At 38.0% G+C, this 21,911-nt stretch overlaps 1 protein-coding gene across 5 annotated transcripts in view; it reads left to right on the forward strand.

Moving 5' to 3' along the window:
* The window catches only part of frmpd3 (FERM and PDZ domain containing 3), a 153,896-nt gene extending 134,031 nt beyond the window's left edge, over nt 1-19,865 (forward strand). For 4 of the 5 annotated variants that reach the window (XM_038299157.1, XM_038299159.1, XM_038299158.1 and 1 more), the window contains 9 exons: nt 1,391-1,522; nt 4,719-4,838; nt 11,100-11,236; nt 11,705-11,831; nt 12,150-12,239; nt 12,745-12,924; nt 13,604-13,739; nt 14,407-15,291; nt 15,804-19,865. In XM_038299157.1, coding sequence (XP_038155085.1) covers nt 1,391-1,522; nt 4,719-4,838; nt 11,100-11,236; nt 11,705-11,831; nt 12,150-12,239; nt 12,745-12,924; nt 13,604-13,739; nt 14,407-15,291; nt 15,804-18,613 — 4,617 coding nt within the window. In that variant the 3' untranslated portion in view covers nt 18,614-19,865. The remainder of the gene's footprint in view (nt 1-1,390; nt 1,523-4,718; nt 4,839-11,099; nt 11,237-11,704; nt 11,832-12,149; nt 12,240-12,744; nt 12,925-13,603; nt 13,740-14,406; nt 15,292-15,803) is intronic. The other variant, XM_038299161.1, reaches the window with a different exon arrangement.
* Nucleotides 19,866-21,911: the final 2,046 nt, after the last annotated feature.

The raw sequence follows: 21,911 nt of genomic DNA on the forward strand, positions 1-21,911 counted from the left end.
CAGAATTAACGTCAAGCTAATAGTAATGACTGAGTATTTAGCTTTAAGAAAATTATAATAGATTTATTATGTGGTGTTGAATTTCAAAAATATAAATTGAAGCATGAATAAATGCTCTAGAGACGCTATATCAAGATTTCATTTGCAGTTATCTCCACCATTACTCTTTATGACAAAAATATTTTCTTTAAAAACAACCTAAGTCATTGATTTAATAAAATAAATTTTTTATGTCATACATTTCTATACTGTATATCTAGTGCTATGAAATTATAATCTGTAACTGTTTTGAAAAAATGCAGTAAAATATCAGCTTTTTTCATCCTCTCTTTTTCCTTAACATAAAATACCCCTATTGCATTTAACAGTTTAAATTGGTTAATTAATTTTGTAAGCCAGGGGTAATGTTTATTTCTGTTTCAGCCTCTAAGATGAGCTTGACATTATGTATTAGACTTATTAAATGTGCTCTATTAGATTTCACAAATCCCTCCCTGTGCTCATAAAGAGTGGGAGAGAGAAACACAGGGGCACTTTTAAGGAAAGATGGATGATGTTCTCTCCTGTCAGTCTAATTAAATGGAATTTCAGCATAATAAGAAAGCCAAGATCAATATTGCAGTGCCACAGATTGAATCAGTGGTACGACAGGATAACCAGTTTTCTGCCGATTTCCCTGTCCTGCCTTCTTGTGAGACTTTCACTTGATTGTGAGTCTTTCTGAAGTATGATTTAAAGAAAACCAGACTTGTCGATACTGTTCAAAGACTCTTCAAAGAAACATGTTCAAATAAAAGTTTTCTTTCGCTCCAAATGAAGCTCTGTATTGACTTTCACGGCTAAATTATGGCAACATATCATAATCCTTAAAAAATGTTCTCATTTCATTTGGCTTAAATAAAGCTGGCACAAGGAACATCAAAAACTCTTTTTCTAGGCAAAGCCCACTACCACATATGATAAGCACTGATATTTTTTTTAGATACCTGAGACAATTCCTCCACAAATATGATAAGCATCGAGTTTTTTTTTCACACTGTACTCTGCATCTTTCACAGATAATGATCTACAAAAGAGAACAAGATTTTTGCCATGGACAAACCATCCCAGAGATATAATTTCCTTGAAATAGATCTATTCACGCTATAGAATAAAGAAATTATATAAAAGAAATATGTTGCTCAAGGCAGAGATGCATAAGAACAGCATAAAGATATAAAAGAGTAAATGCAGCCTGAAAGGATATCAGTTTGATAAACTGCGCCTCATATTGTGGTGAACGGGATGGATTTCAGCTGGAAATGGTTTCCATGGATCAATTCATTTTTGTTGTGGTGTAAATGTGATTTATCTCTAAAAATGCATTCTACTTCCATCTGTTTCCTTTCAGGATGTGATCTCCTCCCTGCAGGACCGCCTCTCTTTGCGCTACATTGAGCACTTTGCTTTGGTGCTGGAGGCAGGTGGGCTGGACCAGAATCAGAAGTTGCATCTGCTGCAGGAGAATCAGCCACTGACACACGTAAGAATCCATCTCGAATGACCCCAAGAGGTGTGCAATAAAAAAAAAAAGCTTGAATTATGCAGCATGGAGACTTGACCAAAGCGACAGGAGGCCCTCAACTGTATTTGCTGTGTAAAATACGACAAGACAAAAAATGGGTCATTCAGAAAAACATCACAAGAAATGATTACAAAGAAAAAGCTAAAAAAAAAAACTAAATATGTAAACATTAGCTGTTGAGAAAATGATAGCAAAAAGAAGTCTTGTTTGCAGTTCTCAAGCAATGGAACACAGAAAATACATGGGAAAAGATGTCAGGTCAGGCAGAGCCAGAGTTTGAGATATTAAAAAAAAAAAAATCAGAAAAATCTCTCTCTAATCATCTAAATGCACAGCATGGAGCATTTCTTTACATACAGAAATATTGACTTTTTCAAGGATTGACAGGAAACCCTAGATGGTAAAAAACCTTTCAATAAAAAACAAGTACCCCTGGAGCCAGTTAGCCTAAGCGGCTAGTCTACATCCTCTAGCTGCTGTGATGAACTAACCAAACTACTACTAAAAAAATAAACTCAACAAGAGCACACAATCACAATTACTGCTGATATCCTGTTAGTAAAAGACTGTTTGTGACGCATAGAGAAGATTATCCATGTAATAAAAACAACCCATTTATCAAAACAGCCGAGGATACAAAGGATAGCTGCAGAAGTCCTGCAAGAAGTCCAACACTGTAAAGTCATGTCAAGCTCTTACCTTTAAAGCTTTGTAACCGTCAAGAGGTATTAATCAACTCTTCAGTTTAAGGTGTGTAAATGGTAAATTGCCTGTACTTATATGGAGCTTTTTTCAAGTCAGGAGACATGACAAAATCACTTTACACTACATTTAGTAATTTACTCATTCACTCACACACTGATGGTGGCAAACTACATTGCAGCCACACCTGCACTGACAGAAGCGAGGCCACACACTGGCGCCACCCGGCCCTGACCACCACAGACAATGCAGGTGAAGTGTCTTGCACAACGATAAAGCCGGAGCCAGTGCTTGAACTGTCAACCATTTGATTTCAGGCAAACTCCTACATCCGATGCCACTGTCGCCATGTGGAGAAGGCTTGTTGTTGTGAAGCACTCCTCTTTGAAATGCTCACACAGTTATTTCCCCAAATGACATCATAAAGGCCATACTTTAAAAACATAGCATTTTAAGCACACATTAACTAAGTGGTGGAACAAGACAGTGAGAGAGGGGACCTCAGGACACATATGACTGTAAAAAAAAGTTTTTAAAGGGAATTTTGCATAATATGGGAACTTTAAATGAGTACCTGTTGAATCCAATGAGCCCAAACTTTACAACTTGGTACAAGTTTAAAGCTTATTTGCTGATGAGAGGTTTTAGGAGCTTGATGCTGCTGGGAAAAGGTTTCTGAAATATCAAAACAAGTCAAAAGAATTCTAAACATTAAATTGATAGTTTGTAAATAGAATCATGTAGATGTATAATCTATCCTACTTTTCTCCAGGGGGGCTATAAATTCAAAATAAACTTATACAAAAAAACAATCAAATGTATATTAAGTTATAACTTATATATAAAAACTATTTGTTTTCTGAGAATGTGTTTATTTAAGAGCAACTATGCAAATTAACAAACAAACAAACACCTAGAAAATGTACACTTGTTATTTTCCATGGGAATTCCAGATTGTTCATGCTTCTTTTCCTTTTCTAAAAAGTACTTAAAATCAGTCATACCTGTCTTAATCCATGCTGGGTCAGATCATGATGTTTGAAAAAGAGAGAGTAGAAAGGTTAGGTAAAGCACAATAAAGCGTTAGCCTCGCTGCATGCAGTTATTCAAGCCTTGTAGCTAAACCGGGTCCTGGAAAAAGACAGAGTGTACTGTCTCCATCTTTCTTTGAACTGCTGAATAATTTTCATGTTCAGCCGATTAGGTCCAAATGCTTTCACCTCCAGCTTCTCTTGGTAAGTTTGCTTTAAGGGACTGCACTTCCACTATTCGACCTGTCAATCAGCCTCACTACAACTGTGACTATAGCTGCGCCCCAAGCTCCCCTATCCTTTTGCATTGCAGAGGTGCTTCTGCGCATGTACAACTTTTAACCAGAGTCTATGGCCAAAGAGTTGGAAATCCGTCAACAATCCAATGAAGAAAGAAACAGCTTTACTCGTCATTAAAGATTAAATATACACATCTAAAAATATATTAATATACATTTTGAAATATTTTAATTTTATAATTTCATTTTAATTTGTTTTTTTTTTATGTCTTAATCAAGGTCATTGGGTGAGTCGGTGGGGCGGCGCCCTAACTCTCTCTATTGACCAGCCGCCACTGACTAGAACATAATGATAAATATCCAATTCATTCAAAAAATATATATATTCAGATCTATCAGGTATGGGCATAAAGGACAGTAAAGGTATCTTTAACTGTTTAACATAATCCAATTCTAGCAGCCAAAAGTTTAATGTATGGAACCTGAAATATTGAAGTGAGGTGGACAGGGGAGGTGTGGCCCAATTGTTGAAAAACGCATACTAGCGTGCCCTCTTTTGAGCCAAAACTTTTATTAAAGTGCCCTTTTGGGAGCCAAAATGCATTCTAATGTTTCCTCTTGGGAGCCAAATTGTGTGCACCCTCTTGGGGGCCAAAATACATGCTAATGTGCCCGCTATAGTGATGAGGACACTCTATAAATACTCTTTTTTCTTCCACTCCTTTCCCTTAAAAAATTCGGTGCCCACCGTTGTTGCAGCCTACCAAATATTCCATCTGAGAAGTGTTTTGACACTAAAAGGGTCTAGGTCTAAATCAAAGCATATTGATTTGGTAAAGAGGCCAAGTCAAACTGATATGACTAGCTCAAAAACCAAAAAACAAAAGAAAATCAAAAGCATGCATGGATTTTCTTCCACTTAAAAATGAGGACCTCTTTGTGTCATCACATATCACTCCAGTCATGTACGCATTTCACTGATTAATTTATGCCTTTACTTCCCTTTACAGTTTAGTACATTAATTATCAGAAAAGTAGCACAGAAATAACTCACTGTGTCCTTGCAAAGAAAAAAAAACGCTGCATTCAGAAATCAAGCCTTTACACTTCAGAAAATATCATCCGATACTATGTGACTAAAGATGTTGCTGTTATCTAACTGATGGATTCCTGTTCCCCCAGGTGGTGCACAGAACCTATTTCCAGGGGATGAAGTGTCTGTTCCGTGTGTGCTTCTTCCCCAAGGACCCCGCAGACCTGTTAAGAAGGGACCCTGCTGCATTTGAGTACCTCTATATACAGGTAAAGTACTGGATTATCATGGGATTTAAACAGATAGCACTCAGTCTTATAGCAGTGTTGGACAGTTGTCTCTTTGATGTGCAGTTGGTGCCAAGAGGGAGCTGACGCTTTGAGATCTTTTTTTCAGTTAGCTACTGGATTATGTATGCCTTTGTTTCATTTCCACCATGATGGAAGAAAGAGATAAAAAGCAATCATAAGATAAATGTTTTGTTGTGAGCTCTTTTAATCATTGTAATAAATGCACATATTTCATTATTCAAGTATATTTAATAAAGGAATTGTTCACATGTTTTCTGTTAAGTGGTTATGGTCAGATAATACTTTAACTGCAAATACTTGTCTTTTTAAAATGAGTCTGAAATGTAGATTGGGGGGGGGGGGGGGGGGGGGGGGGGATTTGGAAACACCTATCAACTGTACTCTGTTTGCATTCCACAGCCTATTCAAATATTATTGCTAACAATTTCTGCCCTTCTTTGATCCCAATGTAACCACCTTTTAATGGATGCTTTCAGGAAGAAACTGCAACATGTCACAAAGCACAAATTACCTCAAAAAGGTTTATTCAACATTAGAATTAGTTCGCTATAGACCAATGGTCTGCAAAGCGCCCAGATTTCAATCCAAAAGTCTTCTTTAAGATATGGGTGGTACAATGGGTAAACCCATACTAGGAGAATCTCTGAGGAATATCTCAAGTACTTTGGGAAATCTATGTCTATTGAGGGGGTTTCTAAATCAAAAATGACGCATTAAGTACTACCAAGATCAGAGCTAGACAATGAACTGCATTGCATTACAATTTAACACAATTTGCAATTTTCAAATGACGGCCCTCCCTCCAACCCTTTAGGTGGCAGTAACATGTTTAAGATGGGTTTGCCAGCACTCAGAAAGGTAGAGAGAGTTGCAGCTAACATGCAGATCCATACTTGCAAGTAGAAGTAATCCTTTTTTCACACAAAAGTTACAGTAACGTCTTGCAATAATGTACTCTAGACAAGCAACTTTTTAATATCACAAAATAATGTAAACCCTGGTGTGAAACATCTAAAACCTTGGGGTTAATGCAAAGAAATACCGAAACAATATTTCAATATTTGTTTAAAATAACTGAAATTTGGAGAAGTTGATCAGCCCTTACGAGAATGTACCTAGTAGAGTGTCTGATGAGTTTATGTAAATTTCCTTTTAATGGACTCATGGTTGTTGTGCACAGGTTTATAAAGCAGACTTCACATAATCCGCTGTGAGACAATTACTTAAATTTATATATGTGCACTTTTAAGTTAGCTAACAGGCTTAAATAAAAATTATGAGTTTTTTTTTTGACATCAGGTAACAAACTGACTCCTCATTAACCCGAACCAAAAAATCTACTCTGTTAATTTAATTCAATTCAATTCAGTTTATTTATATAGCGCCAAATTCACAACACATGTCATCTCAAGGCACTTTACAGTTCAACCAGATCATACAGTCAAATCGATACAAAGTTTTCTATCTAAGGAAAACCAGTTGATTGCATTGACTCATTGACTCAAATACAATCCCCCACACTAAGCATGCTTGTAGCGACAGTGGAGAGGAAAAACTCCCTTTTAACAGGAAGAAACCTCCAGCAGAACCAGGCTCAGTGTGAGCGGCCATCTGCCGAGGCCGACTGGGGTTCAAGGAGACAGAAGCAGAGATACAAAAAGCAGCTGTAAAAGGCGGCCCCGTCCAGGAAACACACAGACAGGCAGACGAGCTCCAAGGCAGCTCCCATGCCAGAGGACGAAGAGAGCACATCCACTCAGTCATGGTCAGAGAAACAGTACCACACTGGAAAACAGGCCGATCTCCAACATCTATAAACAAGGGTGTTGATAGAAGCAGCACAGCTGATGTTTCTTTCCAGGATGACGTCACAGCCAAACAGGAACAGACGAGGCAAAGCTACTCTGAGGAAAAGCAGAGAGAGCAGAAGGTTAGAGATTGAACTAACAGATTCTGCAGAATAGGAGAACAGAGAGAGAATGAAGCAGAATGATGAAATGGGGGTCCCTATGTCCTCCAAAAGTCTAAGCCTATAGCAGCATAACTATAGAGATAGCTCAGGATAACCTGAGCCACCCTAACTATAAGCTTTATCAAAAATGAAAGTTTTAAGCCTAGCCTTAAAAGTAGACAGGGTGTCTGCCTCACGGACTAAAACTGGTAGTTGGTTCCACAGGAGAGGAGCCTGATAACTAAAAGATCTGCCTCCCATTCTACTTTTAGAAATTCTAGGAACCACTAGTAAACCTGCAGATTGAGAGGGAATTCACTGCAAAAAATATAAACCTCAATAAGTTATTTTTTCTTAAAATAAGTGTGTTTTTCCTTGATTTGAGGAGGTAAAACAGACACTTTGCCAATGGAACAAGACAATTTCCTTTTAAAATAAGAAAAAACTATTTTATCGTCTTATTTCAAGTAAATATTATCTAACTATCTTATTTTAAGAGTGAAAATACTCATTCCATTGGCAAATCATCTTATTTACCTGCTCAAATTAAGGCTAAATATACTTAATTTAAGCAATTTTTTACTTATTTCTGGATTGTTTTTGCAGTGAAGTGCTCTGTTAGGAACATAAGGAACAATCAGATCTCTGATATAAGATGGAGCTTGGCCATTTAAGGCTTTATACGTGAGAAGGAGGATTTTAAATTCTATTCTTGATTTAACAGGAAGCCAATGAAGAGAAGCCAGGATAGGAGAGATATGATCTCTCTTTTTCATTTTCATTAGAACTCTGGCTGCAGCATTTTGGATCAGCTGAAGGCTTTTAACTACAGTTTGTGGACTTCCTGATAGTAAAGAATTACAATAGTCCAGCCTTGAAGTAACAAATGCATGGACTAGTTTCTCAGCATCACCCCTGGACAGGATATTTCTAATTTTTGCAATGTTCCTCAGATGAAAGAAGGAAATTCTAGAAACCTCTTTGATATGGGATTTAAATGACAGGTCCTGATCAAAAATAACACCAAGATTTTTTACTTTATTATCTGAAATCAGTTTAATCCCATCCAAATGAAGTGACTGGCTAATCAGTTTCTTTTTCAGAGACTCTGGTCCAAAGACTATAACTTCTGTTTTGTCTGCATTCAGAAGCAGAAAGTTAAGAGTCATCCAGGTTTTTATGTCTTCAAGACATGCCTGTAATCTATGTAATGGGTTAGCTTCATCTGGAAATTAATCCCATGCTGTCTAATAATTCTACCAATTGGGAGCATGTATAAAGTAAAGAGAATTGGTCCTAGCACTGATCCCTGTGGTACTCCACAGGTAACCTTTGAGCGTGTTGAAGATCTATCATTAACATGAACAAACTGAATTCGATCAGATAGATAAGATTTAAACCAGTCTAGTGCTGTTCCTTTAATTCCAACAAAATATTCAAGTCTTTCTAAAAGAATATTATGGTCAACTGTATCAAATGCAGCACTAAGATCCAACAGGACGAGCACAGATACAAGTCCATTATCTGAGGCCATGAGAATATCATTAGTGACTTTCACCAGAGCTGTTTCAGTGCTATGATGAGCTCTAAAGCCAGACTGAAACTCTTCAAAAAGTTCATTATGATGTAAGTGACCGCACACTTGTTTGGCAACTACTTTCTCAAGAATTTTGGATAAGAAAGGAAGATTGGATATAGGTCTATAATTGACCAAGTCATCTGGGTCAAGAGACGGTTTCTTAAGCAGAGGTTTAATTACAGCAACCTTAAAAGCTTTAGGTACATATCCCTGTAACAGAGATAGATTAATCACATCTAAAATGGAGGAGGAGATCAAAGGGAATACCTCCTTAAATAACCTGGTTGGAACTGGATCTAACATACAAGTTGAAGGCTTAGATGAAGACAATAATTTTGCTAATTCAGAAAGTTCAACTGGATCAAAGCAGTCTAAACCCGGTTCAGATTCCATGACTACCTCAGGTACAATCACGGATAGAGGAGTGCTTATGATCTTATTTTTAATAAGATCAATCTTATTTATAAAGAATCCCATAAAATCATTGCTGCTAAGAGCAGGTGGAATGGACGGTTCAACAGAGCTATGGCTCTGGGTGAGTTTGGCAACTGTATTAAAAAGAAATCTAGGATTATTCTCATTCTCCTCTATTAATGAGGAGAAGTATGCTGCTCTTGCTTTACAAAGGGTCCTCTTATACAGCAGTAAACCATTTTTCCAGACTAGGAAGGACTCTCGCAGGCCTGTGGAGCGATATTTTCTCTCCAGTTTCCTAGCATTTTGCTTCAAAGTACGCAGCTCTGCATTAAACCAAGGAGCAAGCTTTCTATTTTTAACGGTTTTCATTTTCAAAGGAGCTGCGTTGTCTAAGGCAATACGCAGAGAACTAGCAACCCCATCAACAAAATCATCAACCTGTGAAGGGGAATAAGCTAAGCTTTTGCACTCTGCAGCACTGTTCAGCGACACAGAGGAGAGAGAAAGTGAAGCAGATTCTTTAAAATTTATAACTGCACTATCTGATAAAGATCTACTACAATTGAACCTTCTTTTGGGGGAGGAGAACTCTGTTAAAGTAATCCTGAAGGTTATTAGAAAGTGGTCAGAGAGGACAGGGTTGTGAGGAAATACTGTTATTTCTTCACATTCTATGCCGTATATCAGCACAAGATCCAAAGTATGAAGATGATAATGCGTGGGACCACTCACACTCTGAACAAAGCCAATAGTGTCTAAGATAGCATTAAAGGCTGCTCTTAAGCTATCGCCTTCAATGTCAGCATGGATTTTAAAATCTCCCACTATGATGACCCTGTCAGTATTTAATACCAAATCAGAAAGGAACTCTGAAAACTCATCTAAAAATTCAGAGTAAGGACCTGGTGGACGATACAAAGTTACAAAAAGAAGAGGTTTTCTTGCCTTGAAATTTGGATCAGGGAAATTAAGGGTTAAATGTTCAAAAGAGTTGTAGGTATTAATTGTTTTGGGAGTAATCAGTAAGTCAGACTGGAAGATTGTTGCTACTCCTCCTCCTCGCCCAGAACTTCTGGGTATGTGAAAATTTAAATAGCTTGAAGGAGTTGCCTCATTTATGCTCACATAATCCTCTTGCTGCAGCCAGGTTTCTGTAAGGCAAAACAAGTCAATGTGATTATCACAAATCAAGTCATTAACTAGTAGACTTTTAGAGGAAAGCGATCTTATGTTAAACAGACCGCATTTAATTGTTTTAACTTTTTCCCCAATTGGAGTTATTTTGATTTTAATTAGATTATCATGATTTACTCCTTTGGGAATCTTTGCTAATTTATTAGATTTTGGTCGTGGGCAAGACACTGTCTGGATGGAGTAAAGAGTGGGTAACAGTAGAGAAGCTGCAGAGATGTGTGTTAAACTACAACTACAACTCTGCTTCCTGGTCTGCACCCTGGGTGGTCAGGGTTTTGGAGGACTAATAAATGTGGCCAGATTCCTAGAAAGAAGAGCTGCACCATCCAAAGTGGGATGGATGCCGTCTCTCCGAATCAGACCAGGCTTTCCCCAAAAGGATTGCCAATTATTAATGTAGCCCACGTTGTTTTCAGGACACCACCTAGACAACCAGCGGTTGAATGACGACATGCGGCTAAACATGTCATCACTGGTCAGATCAGGGAGGGGACCAGAGAAAATTACGGAGTCCGACATTTTTTTGGCAAACTTACACACCGAAGCAACACTAATTTTAGTGACCTCCGATCGGCGTAACCGGGTGTCATTACCACCAGCGTGAATAACAATCTTACTGTATTTAACCTTATCCTTAGCCAGTAGTTTCAGGTAGGATTTGATGTCGCCCGTTCTGGCCCCCGGCAAACATTTGACTATGGTCCCTGGTGTCTCTAATGCCACGTTTCTGACTATGGAGCTGCCAATCACCAGAGTGGGCTTCTCAGTGGATGTGTCACTGAGTGGGGAAAACCGGTTAGAAACGTGAACGGGTTGGTGGTGACCAGTGGGCAGAGATCCACGACTACGCTTTCTGCGTACAATTACCCAATCGCCTGGCTGCTCAGGCACTTTTGGAGGACAGCTACGTGGGGGGCCTACTTTAACTCCTGGATGTTCAACAGCCTGAAGCCTGGATTCTAACTCTGAATTCAATTACAAAGAGAAATTCAGTTTCATGCCATGGGTCAGTCAAAGTTTTAAGGGGAGTCCTAATTTCCGAAGTAGTTGTTTGAGGCCTTTTATTATGTTCTCACAGAGTCGCAATGATGTTATCAAGGAGCGCTTTAGCATGGACTGGAAATCTGACGTCATGTTGCGACTGGCCGCGCTCCATATCTACATCACTGTGTCTTCTGCAAGGCCTAATCAGAAGATTTCGCTCAAACATGTTGAGTAAGTCTACAAATCAGCTCTGTTAATGCCTCTTTCTAGCATATCCATGTGCCCCACTGTAAAGTCTGCTCATTCAATGTCTAAATGATTAATAATTGATTCTAAAAAGTATTAAAATTTCTAATTATTCAAGGCCCATTTTCCCTAGGTAGTTATCCATCACAAAATCCATTGCTTTGTGAAATTAGATCCGACTAAATTTCACCATTTATTTTTCCAAACCTCAACTTAGTAAGTAATTAGTTACTGCTATCATAAGCACAGTAGCATATCAGATTTGCCACGCTTGTAATAGACTTAAACTTACAATAAGAAGCCAGGGGTTAAGAAGGATGTAACTTACTCTCATGGTGCTTTCCCATGGGATGGAAGAGCGGTTTATTTATTTTTGTGCCACCTATTCTTTACAATATTTTCTCCTTTGCATATTTCATTCTACCACTTTCGTCTCTCTTCTCTTGGTCACAGAAAAGAGTGGGGGCTAGAACCTTTTCTCCCACTCACTCTACTTCCCACAATGAAGGAAAAGAATGTGTGTAAATCTCTGTCTCAGCTGCTGAAGACATACCAACATCCACCTCCATCGGGGAATAAGGTGACTGTTTAAAAAAAATAGATTGGAACAATTCTTTGATTTTTAAACTGAAAAAAATAAATCCAAGGTGACACATACTTGATTGCAATTAGCATAATTTCTACATACATTGCTGATTATGTTGAAATGCACTTTTTGTTGTTGTTGCTGTTCTTTGCCTGAGCCTGATTGCTCTTTACCCTTGCACATTTGCACAGTGCATACAATTTTGCTTACCATACTTGTGGCTCAACATTGCCCCCATGAGTATATAGAAAGTAGAGCAGCTGGATTTCACTTTGACAGCTGAGCTTTTTCTAATTATCACTATGCTAACAGGTTCCTCCACTCCAAGGAAAGCTACAGTACATGCGAATACTCAACGACCTTCCACCATTTGGTGGAATACTGTTTCACACTGTGGGACTGGTAATACATTTTGAAATATTTGTACTTAAGAATAATAATGAATCACTTACCAAGTTCAATTTTGTTTTTGTTTATTTACTACAAGCCTTTTGGCCAATTTGTCACATTTACACCTACACTGGGAAAACATTTTAGAAATAAGTAAGAACTTTCTTAAATTAAGTGTATTTACCCTTAATTTGAGTAGGTAAATGAGCTAGTTTGCCAATGGAATGAGTATTTCTACTCTTAAAATAAGATAATTAGATAATATACACTTAAAATAGGACAAAGCAATTGTCTTTTTCTAATTTTAAGTGTAAATTGTCTTGTTTCATTGGCAAAATGACTCTTTTACCTCCTCAATCCAAGAACAAATGCACATATTTTAAGAAAAAATTACTTATCTAGATTTAGATTTTTTTCCAGTGTACAAGGCATTTTATAATACGTACAATTCCATAGAATAATTTAAAGCATATCATGTGTAGAAACCTGATATTAAACCTTTTGCACTCTGTTACAGGATGAAAAACAGTCTGCTACAACATTACTGGTGGGGCCTCGACATGGCATCAGTCATGTAATTGACCTGAAAAACAACCTCACAACGGTTCTGGTTGAATTTAGCAGGATTTCCAAGGTGCAGCTTTACAGAGAGAGTCAAGGAGTGGCCCGTGTTGAAATATCAATCCATGAGGCCAAGGTAATTCTGCCTTTAAGGGTTTATGCTACAATTAAATACATTTAATTTAAATGTTTTTCCCAATTAAGTTAACTATTACTTTAGAGCTGTGTATCTAAAGAATATATTTTTTCATTAAAAAATATATTCTGTGTCAGTACATAAGGAATATTACATGACAATATTTACTTAAATGCTTAAATTTGAAAATATTAACAATAAGAAAGAAGTAAGATCCAGAATCCCGACACAAAAATCTAAATTAGCCACTGAAAATCTACATCTCTGATTTGACAATTTGTTTTTGCATCAAATCTTTTTTTGTCACTTGATCTACAGGTTTGAAAGTAAAACGTGGAGAAACGCATTGTTGTTACCTTGATAACTGAATGCCTAGTTTGGATTTCTAGGAATATCACTCAGCAAGTCTCACTGGTTTTAGATTATAGGTTAAATTAATTATAGGTTTCTGTATTTTATAAATGTTTGATTTGAATCACAATGTTCTTAAACAACTAAGTGTTTTTGATGGTAATGACCTATTGATGGCTTTGCCATATGATTGATACCCATATTTCTCCTCAGAACCACTAAAAAGCGTATACAATTTGAGCATCATAGCGCTGTTTTTTGTAACTTTTTTGTCAAGATTCTTGTAATGTAATCCCTCTTCATTTACCTCTCTACCATTACCTTACAGCCTCTGGTTTTACTCATGGAATGGCCTGATGCCAGTAACTTTGCGTGCCTCATCTCTGGCTACTATAAGCTATTTGTAGACCCTAAACGAACCATCTATGTTCGAAACTTTGGTCAAGCTCAGCTGACCAAACCAGGTAAATATAATTATTTGTTTTATGCAAGTAATATTTATCAGATACACATATACAGTAAATTTGTTGAACAAAGACTAATCAAATATGTAAATGTAGATCAATAAAAGAGACTTGATAATTGAAGTGTAAATTGTGAATTAGTGAAAATGACTTTACTCTAGCTTTTTATTAGATACTGTCTGGAATTATCAGCCTTTTGTGGAAGTCTACATGAACACTGACACTGCTTCATCACTGAATGACGTCATTTTTACCAACCTGGTTTCCACATCTCATGGCGCCCTCTGCTGTCACTTTCTCTCATCCTCATTCTTACTCATTCGACTGGAATGCCATTTTGCTTTTCCCAAGACAGAGTGACATAAACTCCGCTTTTTGATGTTATCATAAACTTTAAGTGATGAATCATGAACAGATCTTCAGCTTTGCTTTGCTGCATCAGTCTGTAGTCTACATTAAAGAAGAGTCTTGCCATCTTATCATGACATTACACCAGAATTTAACCCTCAAACCTTAAACAAATTTCAGCCTAACATTCATCTCTGAATTAGATATTCCCCATCTGACTACAAGCTGTTGCCTTTTCTTGTCCATCTGGATCTTCTATATATCGCCACTAGTTCTTAATACCTCAAACTGTCCACTGCTCTGACCATTCTATCCTTAGATTACAGAAGTTCCCACCATCCTCACCCACGAGCTGGGGCAGCTGGATTGCAAAGTGGAGGGCGGCGAGGGGAGGAGAGGGAAAGTTCGCACAGAGAGTCAGGAAGTTCAAGACCTATGGTTCCTGCAGAACCTCAACATCTAGGCTTGTGTCACGTCCACCTTAGAGAGCAGCAGCAATTTCAGGAGCTCCAAGTGCACCAAGAAGCTGAACTTGACATCAACGATAACTTTATTTCTCATGAGCCCCCTGGTCGAGCCCGTACCAAATCAGATCCCACACAGGAGAGTACAGAGGAAATAGCTGGGGTTTTAGAGAGCCCAGCTGTGGAGAACACGGGATTTCGAGTGAGAGCCCAAACAATGGGTCAATCAAAGAAAACCTCAAGGTACTTCTGTGACTCCTGCAAAGCCAGGCTGAGGGCCGAGGGTCACACAGCGGTTGCAAACAGCAGTGGGAGCTCTGGGCGTCATTGCTCCAGTGCCTGTGCCTCTCGAGATGGAGGCGCTGTGGACCTCATGGCTCTCCCACCTCCTGGAAATGAAGAAGAGGAGGAGGCAGACAATGGCGGTGAAAAATTGCAACCACCACCACCAGCTATTGCTGCACCACCACCTGGCTTCAGGGATAATAGTTCTGATGAGGATGATCCAAAGAGAGCAAAGAAGGCACGATCAAGCGCTAGTGTTGAGGTTGCCACAGGAAAACTCACACAGACTAAAGAAGATGTGCCTGTGACACTGATTGATAACGTAGCCACAAGAACCGTTCGAGATCATGCCCAGGAGCTCGATGATGCTCTGGTGTCCACCTTGCAGGCGCTTGAGGCTTTGGCAGCCTCCGAGGACTACCCACATCACCCTCAACAACCAACACAGACTGCAGGTCAACAGCCTCAGTCATACTACTGCTCACACTTCACTTATAACATAATTTTACCAATCAGACAGATATCAAAATTTTAATTACATTGTATTACTGATTTTCCCCATGCATCTAATATTTGTCGTCAACATTATACTAAAAGTTTGGTCCAAAATTAAGATAACTTAAAGTTTAAAAAACTGCAACCTTGTCTTATGATGTATTTATCTAAAAAAAAAAGATTTTTTATAACAGAGTGAGTTTTGAAATTATCAAAGGCACAATCATTTCATATATTACCAAAGTAGGTTAAACCAATTCGTAGTCATTAGATGAATAGTAAATTGATGTAAACCTATCCCACTGGTACATTGGTAAGTCTGCAAATGTCCTACAAATTTGAGCCTCAACTACATGCTAAAGATAAAGCTACTACAAATTCATTTGTTCCATTTGTGACCCACATTCATATATTTCTGTAAAATGTATTCCTTGGTTATACTAACTGTGTACTTTGTTGGTGTCCTCCTCAGGTTTGATTGTTTTAGCTGCAATAACACCTGAGTCATCATTGGATTCAGGTCATGAGACCAACTCCTCTGAGTTGACAGATGTCTCGGAGATGGTGTCAGCAATGAAGCAAAACCAGAACCAGGCATATCTCCTAGCTCACCATATCAACAAGGAGCGTATTCTCTGCCGTCGTGACTTTCCCATGGCTATTCCTGGTTGCACAGCAAAAGCCATAGGGACTGGAGCCTTCACTGTGGGTCAGATCCGTGCTGGTTGCCCACCAAAGCAAGTAATCCTTAGCAAGACTGTTCCCTTTAAAGTAAGCCCTGCCCAAGATTCAGCAATACTTAGGGTTGTGACAGAACAAGGTGCCAATCAAGACAGATCTCAAACTGAACAGAGAGCAGAGTTAAAATCAATCTCTGAGTCTGCCAAAGCAAACCCCACTGACTCTGATTCTAAGCCAACAGAAGAACCTAAAAAGGCTGACATGTCATTGACAGTTCAAGTCTGTACAGATCAGAAATTATCCAACTCTTCAGAAGTAACACAAACTCAAAATCTTTCAGATGGTGTGAAGATTAAGACAGCAGCACCTCTTACTGTAAATACAATAAACAAAGCCTTACCTAAAATTTTGCCTGTGGACACAAGTGTCTCTATCAAAACCACCCCAACTAATATATGCCAAGAAACCAAGACTGCCTCCAGTGAGACCATGAAGCCTTCAAGCTCTACAGAACTTCTGCCGGTGGATGACCTTTTCTGCACATGTCCAGTAAAACAGGAGCCTGCACCTCAACTAAGACTAAAAGACCCACAGGTTCAAAAGATAGTGGTGTTTCAGTCATCCTCTCCGACAGATGATGAGCGTCTTCGAGCTAAGGGCCTCCAGTTGGCTAATAATAAAGAAAATGCTGCAAGAGTAGGAGCAGATCCTAATTTGGCAAAACCAAGTCCTCAAGTGCAAAGCAAGTTATCCCCTCATTTGGCTGGAAAGGTAGAGAGGAAGGAAACCTCTGAAAACAAGACTGAGGAGGCCCTGGGAAAAACCAGCACAGAGTCACAGAATCAGAAATGCACCATAAAATCCTTACCTATTTTAGATGATCTAACAACTCGAAGTCTCAATGTGGAAAAAGTATCCACTCTTCCAGCTAAAGACTCAAAGAAGCAGGGTACTGGTAAGAAGTCACAGCGCAACGCTCCTTTCTTGAGCTTTAGAAACCTACTTTCAGCAACATTTCCCGCAAGAATGAGAAGAGAGACAGATGAGAGAAGGGCACAGCTACAAAAAGTTCGTCAGTATGAATTAGAGTTTTTAGAGGAACTGCTGAAACCCAAGTCTTCACAAGGTGAATTTATACCCCAAGGGTCTTCTCCTATTCCATCAGGTACTCCTTGTGCCTGCCAACTCCGTACCAGTCCTGTCCTTAAAGCACCAGGAATCTCCAGAGAGCAGCGGCGCAGTTGTGACTGTAAACGAATGTGCAGGGGTATGCGACTACCTGACACACCATTGGGAACCACTACAGAGACACAAAATCGAGGCAGAGACAGAACTATCTCAAAGACCCCTCCAACAGTTTCAAAAGCTCCTCATGCTGAAGGTGCCACAAGGAGACCTCAAAATCTAGAGATAAAGACAACAAGAATCCGATCTACCAGTCTTGAGTCAAGAGAGCCAAGGGGAAACCAAAGCTCTTGTTTGCCAACTTGCACTTCTCAAACCGATTGCATGGGAGCTCCACAATACAAAAAGCTTCAAAGACGATACAGTTTTGGAGAGCTGGACAATAGTTCGAGCACACCTGTGTATGCTGAAGTGAAGCCAAAAGCCAAAAGTCTGGAAAAAGAAATGGAAAGAGTGAGGGCCACGGGGCTGAGGCTACCGACTCCTGTCGAGCCGATTCACACTCAGTCTCACCAGGCAGAGGCGAAAGGCAAAAGGGGTGTCTTTTTTATTCAGGGAGAAGAACTGCTACGAGATACTAAAGAGGGGACTGGGGAGGTTCTGCTCACATTGCCCAGTGAAGACAGCGATGACAAAGATAAATGCTGCTCATTTTGTTTCTGTTACAGGAAGTGTGAAGCTGCAGATGAAAGTAGTGACAAAGATGAACTCTCATACTCCATACCCCTACAAGTCCTCCCAGGCATGGAGGTGGACTCTCGTACCTTTCCTGTTGTGAGCAAAACACTCCAGGTCCTAAATGCAGAGGATTGCAGTGGGGAAGAAGAGGAAGAGGAGGAACCGCAGACACAAGATATTGATCTAAGAACATGTGGCACACTGGAGGGAAGCCTTGCACGTGTACAGGCTTTACAGGGGAAAAGTTTCAGTTTACCGGATGGTTTTCTAAACGCTCAGCTGGATGCTAATGAGTTGCTAGCTATTCTTCGACAATGTGCTAACAGCCCACAGGCTGAAGGTGAAGCACGCCTTCAGTCCTCACGGATTGCTGAATACAAACAGGAACTGGCAGTGCGGTTCAAAGAGTTCAGGGCATCATGTCGACGGGTGGCAAGTGTTGAAAAAAGCCCAACACAAATGCTTGCTGTTGTTTCAGACAGCTTCCAGGTGTTGTGCGAACTAACTCAGACCTTCATCAAACTGGTTCGAGGAGTCCGCTCGGAAGCCCAGAGGCTACAGTTGTTGAGAAAAGTGGAAGAAGTTGCAATCAACTACACCTTGCTTCTTCGTGCAGCAGAAGAGTCCATGGGGCACTCAAGCAGTTTGCCAACAAAGACAATGAGCCCACAGATTTTCTCCAATACCAGTAATATGAGCTCACTTACACGACCCATTAAAACTCTGCCTACCCAGTAGAAGTAAATCTGGCAGGAACATGGGTAGCTATGTTATCCAAATTCATCATTTATTTAGCGTTTACAATTTTTTTACTAAATCTGCAATGAATCATCCTCAGTAAAAAATGCAAGTATTTCATCCCATGTTTACAGGTCCTGAGGTAGCTTTGTTTTGAAAAAAGAAAACAGAGATACACCAAATTAATGCACAATGGAGTAAGAACTCTTCAGCAGAATGGGTGATACAGGGCTAATCACCTCATATGAACATTCACAATACATTATATATAAATATATATATATATCATTCTAGTGAAATATTTTATACATATATATGTAATATGTATATTTTAGTTGTGTCTATATAGCAAATGATATTAAGTTTGTGAAGAAATTAAATAATAAATATATTTAAAATATACAGGATGAATATAATTATGAGATTGATGATACATCAGGAGCACAGGTATATGCTTTGGACAAATACAGTTCTGTGATCTTGACTGCAGGGACTTCGATAAACTGAATAGTCCAAATGGTTTGGTTGGTTAGGATTTGGTGTGTTTGTAGAATTTGTTACCTGTTGTAATGCAAAAATGATCTCTGTTGGCTGTCCCGGCGATGTGTGGCATATGAATATGATCCAAAATGCAAGTGAAAAAGTTGCAGTGAACAAAAAGTGTTTCAACAGGCTGTACTGTTGATCACGGCCCCATTCTATCATTTTTTAAACAGCAGGTATGGAACAAAAAATTTAGATGCAGAAAATGTAGCAGAGACCCAAGTCACAGTTTTATCCACTGTACATTAATGAGTGCAATGACATCACTCAGCTACTGAAATACTTTAACACCTTATAATCTGTAACACAAATTGTGTACTTTACACCTTTATCAATTTATAACTCACTTGCATCTCACTGATTGTTAATCATATAGACAAATAACTTCACTAGCAAGTGAGTAAGGCTGTGACTAGGATTTTGCACAACCTCAAAATGATTTCTGAAGTCAAAGTGTATCCTTAAATGTTTACATATGTGTTTCTGATTCATCCTGCTGCTGAAAACTTTACTTGAGTCAACATTACAACAGTTCATTTCCTTAATGCTAATGCTGACCTGTTTCAAATAACTCTTTAATTTTTATTCATATTTTCAGATACTGCACACTAAGATATGCTTTCTATGTGCTGTTACACATTGTGCAATCTAGCAAATATTTAAACACACAAAGTAGTTTTCTATGTATTTTAATAAAACTAAGACACCATTTGCTGTCTGAAATCTTTATTTGTCTCAGATCTTCTTGTTTTAAGGGGGAATTTATCACAGATGCTTTATCCACTTGTTTGCCTGTAATGTATAGTGGATAGGCTGGTAAAAGAAAGTGCTATAAAAGCCAAATTGTTGGTCGAAATTTATAAAGCAAAAGGGTACAAATTAATATTTTAACAAAAATCCACAAAATTATTCTCATAGATTTTATAACAACCTGGTGAGACAAGATGAGTATAATGCTAATTTAGGTAAAAGAAAAGGAGTTAATATCAGTAACAAATGTTACTTTTAAGATATTTTATCCCTAAATTTAAAACTCCTGAATCTAGTGAATCAGGCAATAAAACTAAAATATGTTTTAGATTATACCAATGCTAACCAGCACTCTCTTTTAACAGTGTTTCCTCCGATGCTAAAGCTGCGTTTTCATAACAGTTATGTAAAGTTGTTTTGTTTTAGTTTTTTCTCAATGTACAATTTTTTCTTCTTACTTTCATCCTTCAGGGACACGTATGTTGGAGCACGATTAGACGATAATATAGAGATTTTTTATATTTTAAATAGAAAATGCAAGACAAAACCTAAAAGGGGAACCATGTTCACAATTAGCAAGTGGTATTCTAGATGGAAGTGAAGAGATTTACAAACAGATGTAAATAATATGGTAACAAATCTGAGAGAATAACAACTACTTTTAAATTAATTCTTATTATTTTAAAATTTATTTCAGCCCCTAAGTGTTTTGTAAATAGGATGTTTGTGAGGTTATCATTTACAGTGTCAATGTAATATAAAGACTTATAGCAAAAGAACATATATTTTGAGGAATATTAGAAAATAGCATGAGACATGTTTATTTTTATAAACAATAATATCAGACAATGTTTCCTCATCAGCCGAAGAACATTTAAGCATCACAAGAAACATTTTCTGTGTTTATCATTGTTTTTGTTGCTTTGTGCTCCAGGTCAATTCGTCCCTTCTCCATTACGATCCCCCAACATGCACCTACATTTAACTACTGTATCATGTATAAAAAAACAGAATTGGTAAATCAGTATTTTCATAAATAATCATAATTATGCTCATAACGTACTGTACTTAGAATTGTATTTATGAGATCTTGCATATATTTATAAACTAGCCAATTGTTTTTTAACGTGGTTCAGATCCCAGTTGAATTTTTAAAGTCAACAGATTAGGATCTTTAGTCGAAGCTTCCATTAGTAGATATTATTTATAGTCAAATAACAGTTCCTTATAGTAGACTGGGTGTTGATAACAGAAAACCACCTTGACTTGTTTGCAGCCAAAAGGAGAATATTCTTTTATGCAAGGATGGGAATTAACATCCAGTGGCAGATGGCTCCTTTTCATACCCAAGAAGTTAAACACAAACAACATTATAACAAAATGGGAAGGGGTGAAATGACCAGCATTGTGCCAAACTGATTACTCTGTGTTTCATTCACATAATGATGGCCACCATAACTTGTTCTTTTATTTTTTATTTTGTGCACTTATTCATTCTTGTCTTTATTCACTGTCAATGATCTTGTCGTCACTGTGGTCTTCTGTCTGTGTACAAAGCTTATTAATGTTTTAAGAGCAATAAAGAATATTATATAAACTCTTTCAAAGAAATGGAAATCCAGTTATATGAACTAAGCTTAATTTTATGCTTTTTATTAGGGTTACCTTTAACAGCTTTTCTTTAAAGATTAAATACAAGGAGACATAATGAAATTTAATTCTGGCAAAAACTGATGTTGACTCATTAATATAAACTATATGTCAAACTAAGAGCTACCAGCTGTAAGGTTTACTCAATGTGTTGCTTGTTTTGTGTCAGTTTTTGATTCGGCACACAACCATGCAAATGGATCATCTTCACCAAAAATAAATATTCCAGCATAGATACTGTCAATTTTAATAAGATAAAAAAAAATAAATAACCGTAATTAGATCTACAGGTATTAATCATTTACAGTTCTTGTATTTTTTTTTTTTGTTTTTTTTTTTTTTTTGCATTAGTTTA

Source organism: Cyprinodon tularosa, unplaced genomic scaffold, assembly GCF_016077235.1.
Source record: "Cyprinodon tularosa strain WSP-4 unplaced genomic scaffold, ASM1607723v1 ctg42, whole genome shotgun sequence".
NCBI lineage: Eukaryota > Metazoa > Chordata > Actinopteri > Cyprinodontiformes > Cyprinodontidae > Cyprinodon > Cyprinodon tularosa.